Source organism: Tamandua tetradactyla, chromosome 1 (assembly GCF_023851605.1).
Source record: "Tamandua tetradactyla isolate mTamTet1 chromosome 1, mTamTet1.pri, whole genome shotgun sequence".
NCBI lineage: Eukaryota > Metazoa > Chordata > Mammalia > Pilosa > Myrmecophagidae > Tamandua > Tamandua tetradactyla.
This window is the reverse complement of record NC_135327.1, coordinates 162,981,165-162,993,925: the sequence shown is the minus strand read 5'-3', so window position 1 is coordinate 162,993,925 and position 12,761 is coordinate 162,981,165. Positions and strand designations below refer to the sequence as shown.

The following is a 12,761-nucleotide window of genomic DNA, read 5'->3' as shown; positions in this document are numbered from 1 at the left end:
AAAAGAAAAAAAAAAATTTGCCTTTTGCAGAGTGAAAATTTTTTTCATTTATTTTCCTTTTTTTTTAGAATATTAAGCAACTTGCATATATTAATGGTTTCTTTAGAAAGCATAATCAATTAAATGACTGATATTTTCCCTCTTTGTTCCTCTGCTTACTTGCTTCTGATACTGTTTGTTACTTAGAGAGGGCCACCTGAATGCTCAGTGCTTTATGTCAGAAAGAGAACCAGACAGAACATGGGGAATGGAGCAGGTGCCCACGGGGACGTGTTCACCTGGAGAGAGAGATATGCACACCACGAGCAGGTTAAGAATGTAACCATTACGGGGGCAAGGACAGTGGTGCACTGTGCTTCCCAGATGAGTGTTTTGCTTCTCTGTCTATTCCATTCCTTTTTCCCCGTCTGGCTCTTCTCCCATGCATAAGGCAAAGCCATGGGGTATCTCTGGACATTGACATTGCAGCATCCTCGGGCCTCCTTAAACCAACTCTGAAAGACTCTAAATTGGGGTGAGTTCATCAGTTTCCAGTAAATCTTAATTTTTAAAACTAAATGGAAATAGTGCTCGCAGATTTTAATTTCATTTATTTACATTATCAGTATAATTCCCATAATCTGCATCATTGCCACTGTCGGTAGTGAAGTGTCCGTAGCCGTCTCGCTCGGTGTCAGGTCCCCGGCCGGCGAGGGAGACAGGGGGAGAGAGACGGGCACAAACAAAACGACTCGGGCGGTAAAAACGGGTTCGAGACACACGGCGGTCGTAAGCACAGGCTTTTACTGGAGTCAAGCTTGCATACTCTCAGGCAGATTCCGCGCGGGCAAAATATCCCGCGGGGGGACAACCTCTATGCGGCCGTCAGGTACGGCTCCCTGTGGGTCGTCTCCACCCACCCTGTCCGGGTAACCTCTTATATACTGTGCCCAAACCCAATAGGTTAGTGCCACGTATACAGAGGTGATTGGAAGATAGGGTTGGTGGGCGCGTACGTCATACGCGGAAGCAGGATGTGGGCGCCATCTTGACTCACTCGATGGGCGGGGGGAACTCTAGAGCAGGCTGCAGCGTGTCCACTAGGCCTGACCCGGGAGGCGGCTCTCCACAGTGAAGGAAGAGTTTACGAACATAGTTGTCAGCTGAGAAATTTATTATTTATTTAGACGTCAGCGTTTTGATCATTACTCATGAAAATAATAGTGTAAATCTCATATGTGATATCCCTGTTAGCGCAGACCTTGTTCGGTAACTGCGGTAGCAGTTGTTATTCCTCTAAACTCAGATGTGCTGGTGACCCTTATTATAGATTAGAAATAGCAAGAACGACACTAAATGCTCACAGTCTCAAGCAGGTAAATCATAATAAAATCAACATTGAGCCTACACATCTCAGTTGAAAGTCAGCCTGCCTCTTTTCCTTGAATATTTCAGGTAAATATCTTAAAATATCATTCAGTGTTCCTTTTAATCTTTTAAAAAGCTCTTCTTTAGAATGATTTCCCCTAGTGATACCACAGTAAGTAATGTTTGAACATATTAAGCTTGTGGTAACTGTTTCTAGACCTATGAATACAGTTATGTACTTATAGGACATGGTGGGAAGCATTCATGTAAATATTACAAATGACAATGTGAGCATTAATGCGGATCATTCGTCATAGCAGATTCTGATATCAGACTCTCTTATAGGAATACAGTAAGAAACAGCTCTTTACCAACTATATTCACAGTTCACAGGAAGCAGATAAAAGACCCTCACCCAGAGCAAAACCTCTGAGTAATGCGCACAATCCCTTAAAAATGTGGACTGAACAGGGCACGCGGGTGGTTCCATGGTAGAATGCCCACCTTCCGTGTGGGAGACCCGGGTTCGATTCCTGGACCATGCCCCCCCCCAAAAAAAAAAAGTGAACTGAAAAAAATGTACATACTTAAGATATACATGTTACATTGTTACATGCTTCAGGTCTAAAAGGTATTTTCAAAAGCATAAGTACCATTATCTTTAATTTAGAATTTTCTACTTCCCAATTTGGGGACAAAATATATAATAAAGTCTAGTAATGGAATTTTGAATAATATTAAATTTGACAAAGGTCACTCCATAGCCATTTCACTACTTGAAATAATACTTTGGAATTTTTCTAAAGAACAATGACAACTTTTTCATTCATTGTTTTAAAGAAGTAGATTATCTGATTACAAAATCTTGAAAAATTCACATTCTTGCTACTACTTTTTCATTGTATTTTTTTCCCCTTTTTATGAATTATTCCTCTTCCTTTCAGGCTTATTTAATGTTCCAGCTGGGATAAATCTAGTTTGAGGGCTTCAGTCTACATATTTCCCTGGTTTTCTGGGTAAATGCCATATGATTTTTCTACTTTGTAGAAAATCTTGTAAAATATTTTTGGCTTTTTGTACAACGTATCAAGTAGATGAGCTCAAAAGCACATGATCATGAGTAAACTCAAAACCCTCTTCTATTTTTTAAGGATTTGAGAGCATTTGGTTTATTTAAACTACTCCAAGTGATTTTGAAAAGTTTAACATTTCAACTCAAATTTTAAAATTTACAAATGAATTCATATATTTTGAAGTAATCAATAATATATTAAACAGTGAAAGAAAAAATTGTTTTAACAATACTCGGTATAAATTATTTGTTTGTAGAACTGTCTTATGTTCCCCGATAATCAGTTATAAGCTGTTACTGAATCATAAATGCCAGAGCTGAGATAAAAGTTGTTTCTACTACCATTTTAAGTGCAGAAGATATGCTATTATTTTAACTCTTACAAGATCCACTTTTTTTTCTCAAATGGTAACGAATGACTAGACGTGGGTATTTCATTTACAACATGTGTAAATGGTCATAAATCAGGATATCACATATCCACTCTTGATTGTTTTTTCAAGGCCAGCTTTTCTGCTTTTCTAGGTTATAAGAAGTGCACATTTAAATTAAGTCAGTTATATTGTAGCTTCTAGTTAATCTTTGAGACTGGAATAGTATATTTGGAAATCTGTCCCTTGTTAAATAGGCACTATGACAGTGTTTTCCTAGTATATTGTTAACCTCCAGTGGAAGGTTAAACGGCTTCTTCTGTATCTAAATCTGTTGCTGTGAGAAATGACTGCAGCGTTGCACCCACATATCCTTGAAGAGTGAAAGGGAAGACTTGCACCTGTGGGATTAGGTGTAGCAGCAGGAAGTAAGAGCATTTACAGCGTATAATTAACAAGGAATTTTTTTTCTTTTTTAAAAAAGCATGTTCATCCCGCTAGGTTAACTAGTGATTAACCCTTGAAAAAAATTTGCTGTTTATACCTTTGCTTAAACTCATTCACTCACTGACATATTGATAGCATGTGCAACAAATGCCAAATTTTCATTTCCTGTTATATTTATTGATTCCTTTGTGCTCATGAGGGAAGTTTATATATTTTTTGCATTTGTTTACTATAACTTTGGAAGTCAAATTCTGTTATTTTCTGAATCAAATTAGAAATCATTTTTAAAATCCTATTTTGTTATAGGATTTACCAGGTTAATAAACAAAGCAGAGAAGTTAATGTTTAGTGAACTGAAGATCTCAGTTTACATGGAAGAATGGGGGAAAAATCAGTTTTCTCTCTCTAAATACTATGTAATATATAGTGTGGTTGCAATGTGGTTTTTAATGGTTATTTTCTTATATTCATTAAGAATATTATAATGTAATTTCCAGTTGTAAAAAATATTTCCAAATATAGCACTCTAGAATGCCATATTCTTGGTTAAAAAAATTCATCAAAATCCACAGCTGTTAAAGTTGCACAGGCCACTCCTTTGATAAGATTCATAGAAACCTACTTGCACCAGAATCTGTAGCAGTATTCTCTCTCTGCAATGCAGCTACATGCATTCTTTGCATTTATCTGCAAAAAACTCAAAAGAGCTTTCTTAGTTTTTTTTAAGTCAACTTCATTTCCTAAAAAGTTGATCTTTAATAATGGAGTTAGATGCAGAGGCTTTCAGACTGTATAAATTTTTCTACCCTAAAACAGTCTTCTCTCAAGGAGCGTTGAACCAGTGATAATGTCTTCTATCCAAACACATTTGTACTGGAAATAGGAACTGTTTAAAAGGAAAATTACATCTTTTTCAGCAATTTATCTGAGATAATTACCCTTCATACTTGAAAGGAAGGATAAAGTGTTTTAAAAAACTATAATTCTAATTGGTAAATGTCACCAGCTGTTGCAGTTACTCTTACTTGTGTATATTCTTTTAATGATTATAGTCTCATGCCACAAGCTACATGAAAATATATTCACTAGGTGTGAAATTCCCATATGTCACAGTTTCAAGAATAGGTAAACAGCTCAAAGATAAAGGAAGAAATAGTGCTAATGAGGAATGTAAGAATTGTAAGTTTTGCTTTCCAGGCAAATGTCCCTTAATTTGCCAAAAGGGAAGAAAATGTATTTTTTTCATCAAAAATAAATAAATAAATAAAAGAAGGAGAGAATGAAAGGAAGAAAGAGAAAAGAATGATTTAATGTATTTTGAAAAACTTTTAAATAAGCTTTACCTCTCACCCCTGTCCAGAGATTCTTAACTACTTCAGAAGTTGCAAAACTGTCTCAACGTAATTACAAATTTCAGTATTAAATCCCTTGGGTATGCCAGTAGGGAACAGCACATAGTTTTCTTTTAGGCTTAAACTGAAAAGTTTTGTTAGCTTTTGATTTGGGAGGATAAACTCTTCCTAGACAATGTTTCATGATGTTTAATGTTATCTTGAAAGTGATCAATAAAACAGAAAAGAAATTACCTAGAATCTATGGCAAATGTTTAATGTCATTATTTGCCAGTCCTCTTAGCCATAATTTAGTTAGTCTGATGGATTAAGTAATTGAGTGGATTAAATTTGTAAGCATAATTTTCCCTTGAAAAGTGGAAATAAAAATGGGGTTGGGATAAAAAAAAAATGGGGTTGGGATGGAAGAAGTGATGGAGAAGACAACTTCTCATTGTCTGTTCTCCCCACCTGCCTTGGTTCAGGAATATCATAGCATCTTGTTTCCAGGTACCTGACTGAAACCCAGATGCTGAGCTAACTTGTTATTCTCTATAGAAAATTGTTCTCTTGTCATTTTCATTCTGTGCAGAGTGTTTTCTAAATTTTCTCATTTTCATTGTTTTGACAAAGTTCGAGAAGCATGGGGAGAAGTACTTATCTTGTGGGTTAATTATCCAGTATTAATCTTTATACAATTTATTGTGGCTCTTCACTGGAAAACAGATGTATAAACCCCTCCCCCAAAAAAGAAAACAACCTAGATTTCTATTGATTAACAAAAGGATTAACTTTGAATTAACTTTCAAATATTGTTTATGAGAATCATGCAGAAAAAACAGTGAAGAAATGAATTTAGTAAGCGTTCTCCATTAGATTTGGAATATATTACCTACATTGTGTATGGATGTTCTTGGAGGAAAGACCAATGAATGTAAACAAAATTTATAATGAATAGTTGTTTCAACTTATAACTAATTCTTGTTATATCAGAATTAAGTTTGAATGGATCCTTGAATGTATGGTTTACATTAATACATTGAGGTATACACAATTTCTCTGTGGTATACAACATATGTCCACCACCACCACCAAAATTGTGGTGGGAACTTTGTGTCCTACAGATATTTTAAGAAAAGGCACACACTCTGATGTGGGCCTTCTTTTTTCAAAAGTAGTGAAAGTTAAATGATCCATATCCTCTTTTACTTAATTTCCTTGCGATATTCACTTTTGCAAAATGAGTCTGCTGACCAGGATTATGAGTGCAATATATGGATATGGAGTGATGCCAGGCTCAATTGGCTTCTTTGGGCATCACGTCTACCATTTTGTTCTTATTAATGACAACCCTAATCAAATAAACAATTCAATACACATTATGAATCAAATGCAGTTGTAGATAATGTAGGTAAGTATTTTCATTGACTAGTCCAGCTATATGAAACTCAAGAAAGAACTAAAGATAAGTCTAGAAGGAAAACTCTTTAGCGGCCATTTAGTAAACGGTTGTTGTCCTTGCTAGTACTGATTTTGTAGAGTCAATAGTAAGGAGGTCTCACAATATTTATTCTGCCCTACCTTTAGTATTAGGAAACACCAAGTATTAGATAATTTTTTAATCTACTCCACACCTTTGGCTCTTCATAAGAGAATATTAAAACTATATTCTTATGTTTGTAAAATAAAATAAATCATCGAGATAGTACTGATGAATACCAATGAGTGGATAATCCACGAAGTATTTACATTTTACTTTAAACTGCATTAAATGTTTTTTTGTCTGTTATTTTCCCAGTGATGTTTTACTCGGGTTACTAGGAAAATTAGTTTTTATTCTTTTAGAATCCGTAGTGGTAGTGGGAGGCAAACCAGGGAAAACTAACATTTTTGTTTGTTTTTTAAAAACTTTATTTGCAATTAGGAAATGATAATGGCATGTAGGGAAATTTTGAAAAATCCATTCATTATTCTACATGGCATATTGACTTTTCAAGATAGCCTTTTAAAAAAAGATATCTATTAACTTGCATCCACCTGTTTCTAGTCATTTTAATAGTGATGAATTACTATGACCCCTAATTATTGACATCAATATTGAATTGTCTTATTTTTTGATTATGAAATTTACTAAAGGTGGTCATTAATTGATTTGGTCTTCAACATGTTTTACTAATGTAATTTTCAAAATGATATAGTGAATAATTTTCCAGAGTTGTGATTAAATAATGCTTTTATTATTAAATAATACTTTTATTATTTTACAAACAAAGCCTGATATTGTTTTATTCCCTATGCTTTTCTCTCACAACAGAAACCAGGAATGGATCTGGCAGATACCTATATTATGTTTGTTCGGCAAAACCAGGATATTCTTCGAGAAAAGGTCAATGAGGAAATGTATATAGAAAAGTTATTTGATGTAAGTAATTACTCTTGCAAGGCATGATGACATTACAGTTGTACCACAAAGGGAGAAGTGGCATTTTGATGGCAAGGCAGACTTCTTTTTTGATCATTCTTATTCTGTGCAGCTAATATAAATCATTTATATATACATCTTTGACTATTGAAGGAAGCTTTAATTGGCTTCCTTTTCTACATGAAAACTGTCACTGTTAGAATGAGAATCTCAAAACCCTCTAAGGTTAATTTTAACAAGCAAGATGATAATCATTTTCCCATTGTATACAGAATAATTCATCTTGTTCTTGCAACATTCTATAAACAGAGTCATATTGTAATGGATTTGGGTCCTACTACAAAATATTTCTTTTTTACAAATCAACACAATATTCTTTAGTTAAGCAAAGAAATAGGCTGTAGGAAAGCCAAATATCTGCCACTCTGCTGTTCTTGAACATTTTTTTCTGTTGGTCTATGCTAAGAGATATAATATTACAGTTTTATCAGTACTGAAGTCTTCGCATAAGCATGGCCACCCCTAGAAATGGAGGGTTGTGGTTTTTGGTACGGGGATTATCAAGTTTCATTTACCGAATATCTGAAAAGGAGACTAAGAGAGCAGTCAATTTAAATAACAATGCTGTCGTTCATTTGTAGTTATTTAACAGTCAGTTCGAAGGAAATGTACTTTGCTTGTGGCATAACTTTGCATAATTCAGCCCAATGCTGATTCTGAAATGTAATATTTGCTTTGAAGCGTATTTATTTGTTTACATCTCCTCTGCAATTTTAGAAATGCTTTTCTGGCAGTTTCATTTAATTATGCAAGTTACTGCAAATGTTTTCATAACAGCAATTCACGGGCTTCATGGTGACACTTCAGCTGTGGCAGTTACAGAAGGTCCCGCGACGTCATCATCTCCGCCATGGTCTGTCGTGGCAGTGTTCACCGTTTGTCAGATTGGGTGCTCAGAACAAGTCTTACTTTCATACTTTATGTTTCTAGCCTCTACCCAGGCTATTCTACAATAAAAGTATCATCTGTTTTAATAAGCTAAGTGTTAATATGTGTGAAAAGAATGATTTCCTAAAAGCTTTGATGCCCTGCAGGGGTAAAAAAATTATCATCCATCCAGCTGGCTCTCCTACAAAATACTGAAACCATATTAGCAACTTCTGCATCCATTTGGTATTGCTCTGATTTACAAGCATATTTACAAGCAAAAAAAAAGCATACTTTTTTTTTGCTTGTGTGGTGATTTTCAAAAATGTTGAACAGAGAGAAAAAGTCATCTATATTATTCTCATTATATTCTGTCTTAGTATAACTAAGTACATATTCTATGGTGAAAAAACATGGAGCCATTCTGGAAGTAGACCGTTGTAGACAGATTTGCTGGTGGGGCTGTGGTGGAGGTATGTTTTCCTAATATCTGTTCTTTCTCTTGGTGACCCATTCACAGAAGAGCTTAATCGTTCCTGCCATTGGTTCATAACAAAGCCAGAATTTATTCTCCTCACAGCTGGTCCCCATTGGAACTCCCCTCTATTCATAAAACTTTCTTTTGAAGACTTTTATGTGTGGTAATAGTAACAAATGAAGTTAACTAAAGTGGATCCAAGGAGACCAACTTTAGAATGATGTATTAGTTTAATTGTCCTGGCTGTGCATGCTTGCCTTTTGATACCGAAGTATCTGCCATAGCTGTGGATTTGCTTCTAAAAGGATTCCTTTTAGAAGTCCGGTTCTGTTTTGGTGATATCCACACTCAATCACCAGACTTATTTTACAATAGTTATTTTATCAGTAAGCATTCTAATACTTTAAATTGCATGTTTTGTTACTATAATTAAAAATAAAAAGTAGACTCTAATTCTGTTGATATGTCACTAAGACTAACTTGTATGAGGAGTCCCTAATTAGTCAAGACTGAATTTGCCTCAATTACAGTAAGTGAGAGGTTATCAGAAAAGTACGTGTTGAAAGGTGAAGTAGAATGTATGTCTTAAGCAACAGATCATTACTGAGAAACATTATATAATTATTGGAAATCCACTTGGCTAGAGCTTAAAATAGTATTGTTAGTTGTCAGGAAACAGTTGAAAATAATGACCCCATAAATATTGTTAGCATGTTTTAGACAAAAGATTGAAGAGAACGATTTTATTCATGCATCATGACCAACTTTCGCTATGCCAATTAGAGTATTTCCTGAGTAAATAAATAAATGGATGCTCCTAGCTTCAGATGCAGAAGAGGATACAAACACACACACAAACCCTTAGTGATTCTAGCCAACCCAGATATGGGTAAAGGGGCTACAAGTTTTGGTCTTGTAGTATGAGGGCTCAGCTACTGAAGAATTATATGATTTTTACTCAGAAATTCACTTAATTTTGGAAATGCCACATATCACAATACCTATACATAAAACAATTAATTCACAAGACAGATATCCATCCTACCAACACTTTGAAAAGAAGTTCATGTGTTTTACTAAGTAATCCTCTTTCAGAATGATGTTCTACCCATGAGAAAGGCTACTGAGAAGTCTGTGGAACTTTCCCTGAAAAAAGTAACTACTTTTGTTGTCCCTGGCGTCTAAAACTTTATGAACAGTTAAACACCTTAATGGTGAAATACCCTAGAGTTCAGTTTAAATAATTGTACAAATGACTCAGGCAAAAGAAATGGCCATTGCCCTAGATTAGTGCCCATTGTTTTGGGATGCGTCTAGGAGTGAGAGTGGTCGCCTGAAGAGCTTCAGGGTATACCCTGCATAGCTGCATGGCTTGACCCTGCTTTCTAGATTCTGGCACTGCTAGTACTGTTGTTCCACTCTCCATGATAAGTTATTTTGTTTCTTAACCTCAAAGTCTTAAAGAGGTTAAAATCTGCTTTATCTTAAAGACCATAAAAAGGATCATCTTGGACTTTTGTACCAAAAATTTAGTTTTTAGATCTTAACATTTTAATTTAATTCAATTTAATTTTTAGATATTAAAATTAACAGTATTTTTTGAAAATCCAAAAAGTTAGTATTAGGACAAATACCATGACTTTCTACTTTACTCAATAAATGGATAAACTTACAGAGCATTATTATATGAAGATGTTATTGACTGAAAACAGAAATAATTTCAAAAATATATAAATGAATGAATGGAAGAAACATGCTCTTAACAGAAGGAACTGAGTTGGTTTAAAGCACATCCCTAATCTTCTAAACTGGTAATAATAATAATGATGATATAATAATGGTATACTAATAATAAATAATAGACATAGTCACCACCACTACCGTTCCCTGCCCTCCTCCATGTGCCAGGAACTGTGGTCAATACGTCATTTTTAGCCTTCTGGGCTGGATGCCATCATCCCCATTTCATCTTTATTTTCCAGTTATGGAATCCCACATTCAGGAAGATAAGTGACTTGTTAAGTGTTGAATCCAACTTTGAAACTGTGTCTCCAATTTCAAAGTCCATACCACAAACTTAACAAAATTTGAAATTTTAACTTGAAAACACTTCCAGATTTAAAACCAATAATCTTCAGTTTTACTTTTATCAGTGAGGAAAGAAATTACTGGGTTTGTTGCAAGGTGAATCTTGTACCCCAGGGTAGCGATTCTTAAATTCTTCTGTGATGGCCAGGTAAAAGCAGGGTGTCCCACCTGAGAAGCAATAGCAAGTACAGTAGGTAAAATTTAAAAGAGATTCTGTATTAAAAAGAATAGCTGTGCCATATGACATTCTGTGCATATACCACCAAGGCTCTGAACCCCAATTTTAGACGAATAATTGTTACTCCTATATTCTGTATGCCTGCTGAGTATTTCCAGGTGACCAAGGGATATTTTAAACAGAGGCTATCCCTGCCTCTTAAGTGATACTGGTACACATTCTAAGTGTATCATCTACCTTTTACATTTACTTGCTCACTAAGAAAATAAAGTGTCTTATCTGGGAAAGAAAAATTTAAAGAAAGTTCTCCTATAGTAGAAGAGTGCATGGATTCAACAAAAGGTTTTTTAGTTTTGTAAGCAATCTTTCCTATCTCAGTGTCCTTTCTCTTACAAATAAAACATCATTGCTAGCAGCCTTTTAAAACTTTCTACCAAACCAAAACCATCTTCAGCTTGTCCCAATATTAAGAGTATGACAAAGATTTTCTAATTCTTAAGTTCCATTTTTTAATGCCTACACTGATGTTCCTTCCTGGGCAGAGTGGCTGCCCACACGCTCAGGTTTTAGGACAGGGTATATAGCATGATGTCCACGTTCAAGAGAGAGGCTAGGCACATTCTAGAGCCTGGATTTCTGGAATGAAAAATGGTGATGTTTTGGAAATCAAAACTGACACCCACATCATTATTACAAGAACACCTACTGCAGTAATTACCTAATGTCCAAGAATGTTACAAATACCACGAAAATGGCATTGACTGAATCACACCTTAAACTCTGGGATGGACACTAGACCTACCTCTCTAAAACTTTGTGCATTTATTGGGCATTGCCCATCTTGTGTCTCTTTGAAGCCATCTCCTTTCAGCTCTGATGTTGCCAAAGACACATCAGGGTGCAGTATTTAATTGGTAAATCATGCAGATTAAACATTCTCTTGAGTTATAAACTGATTAAATATTTAATTGTTGAGGAGTTTCATCTCAGCAAGATTTTTTTTAAATATTGTTACGCTGTCTTATAAAATTAAAAGTAATTCTTTAAATGATAGTTAATCAGTTATATTCATCCAAACAGTGTTTTATAAAGGATTAATTTCTCAGGACTTCCCATGAAAAATTCTTACTGTACAGTAAAGAAACTCTAAATTACACATATTAAGAAATATTGACCTAAAGCCATTTAAATGGCTTTAGTAGCCATTTAAATACATGCTAAGATAAAAAGAAAAATATATAAAATATTGCAAGTGACCTTGTTTCTCAAAATGAAGCTAATTTTACACTTGTATGTTCTTGTTTGTCTTTGAACTCTCAAAAAAGGAAAGAGGGAAATGCTTAAAATTTGTTAATTTAGTGTTTCATACCAACGCCCAAACTTTTTGATGCAAGAGTTTATTAAATCTTGGTAAAATCACTACTATTCTTAATTTATTTGTCTATTCAGTTTATTATCATGTTGGTTTCCCAAGAATGTTTGGAATCAACAAAACATGGATATAAATGACCACTGGATAAAACTTTCCTTACAAAATATATACTATATAAAGTTAAATGAGTAATATTTGCTTGATGATAATGTTTAATCCAAATCATTTGAATCAATATTTAAAATGTAGCCAGAGAGAAATACATGATTCAGGAAGAGTCGCTAATAGTTCTGTCACAGAGAGGCCTACTAGAAAATGGGAAGGTTTTCAAGCTGTTCCTCTCCTGGGGACAAGCCCTTTTGCTCACAAGTGGAACTCTGCTTCAAAAGTCTTCACTCTTCCTTCACTGTTGAGTAATGCCCATTCATCAAATAAGGCTTTTTCATAAGATCCAGTAGTGCCAGTAGATTCTTAGAAGTTGGGTTTTTTTTTCCAAAAAGTTGAAGTTTTTAAAATTTCTTCATCCAATTTACAATTTGTTATGTAGAGTAGCTGTAATGACTATAATTTTTTGCAACCTTTAATACCGAAAGTTTCCACAGGTTTCTATTTTTCTTTTTCTTATTCTTTTTTTTTTACTAGTAAACGATTTCCCTATACAGATGCAACAAATGACATTGCTTTGTTAGGTTGAGTGTAACTTACTATAGACATCTGTTGTAGTGACC

The 12,761-nt window shown here is 34.6% G+C and overlaps 1 protein-coding gene across 15 annotated transcripts in view; it reads left to right on the top strand.

The window, feature by feature from the left end:
- Positions 1–12,761, top strand: part of CADPS2 (calcium dependent secretion activator 2) — a 617,203-nt gene that overhangs the window by 585,098 nt on the left and 19,344 nt on the right. For 14 of the 15 annotated variants that reach the window (XM_077120033.1, XM_077119365.1, XM_077119348.1 and 11 more), the window contains one exon: positions 6,883–6,990. In XM_077120033.1, the coding sequence (XP_076976148.1) occupies positions 6,883–6,990 (108 nt within the window). Of the gene's footprint in view, positions 1–6,882; positions 6,991–7,827; positions 9,928–12,761 lie in introns of those variants that run through there. The other variant, XM_077119455.1, reaches the window with a different exon arrangement.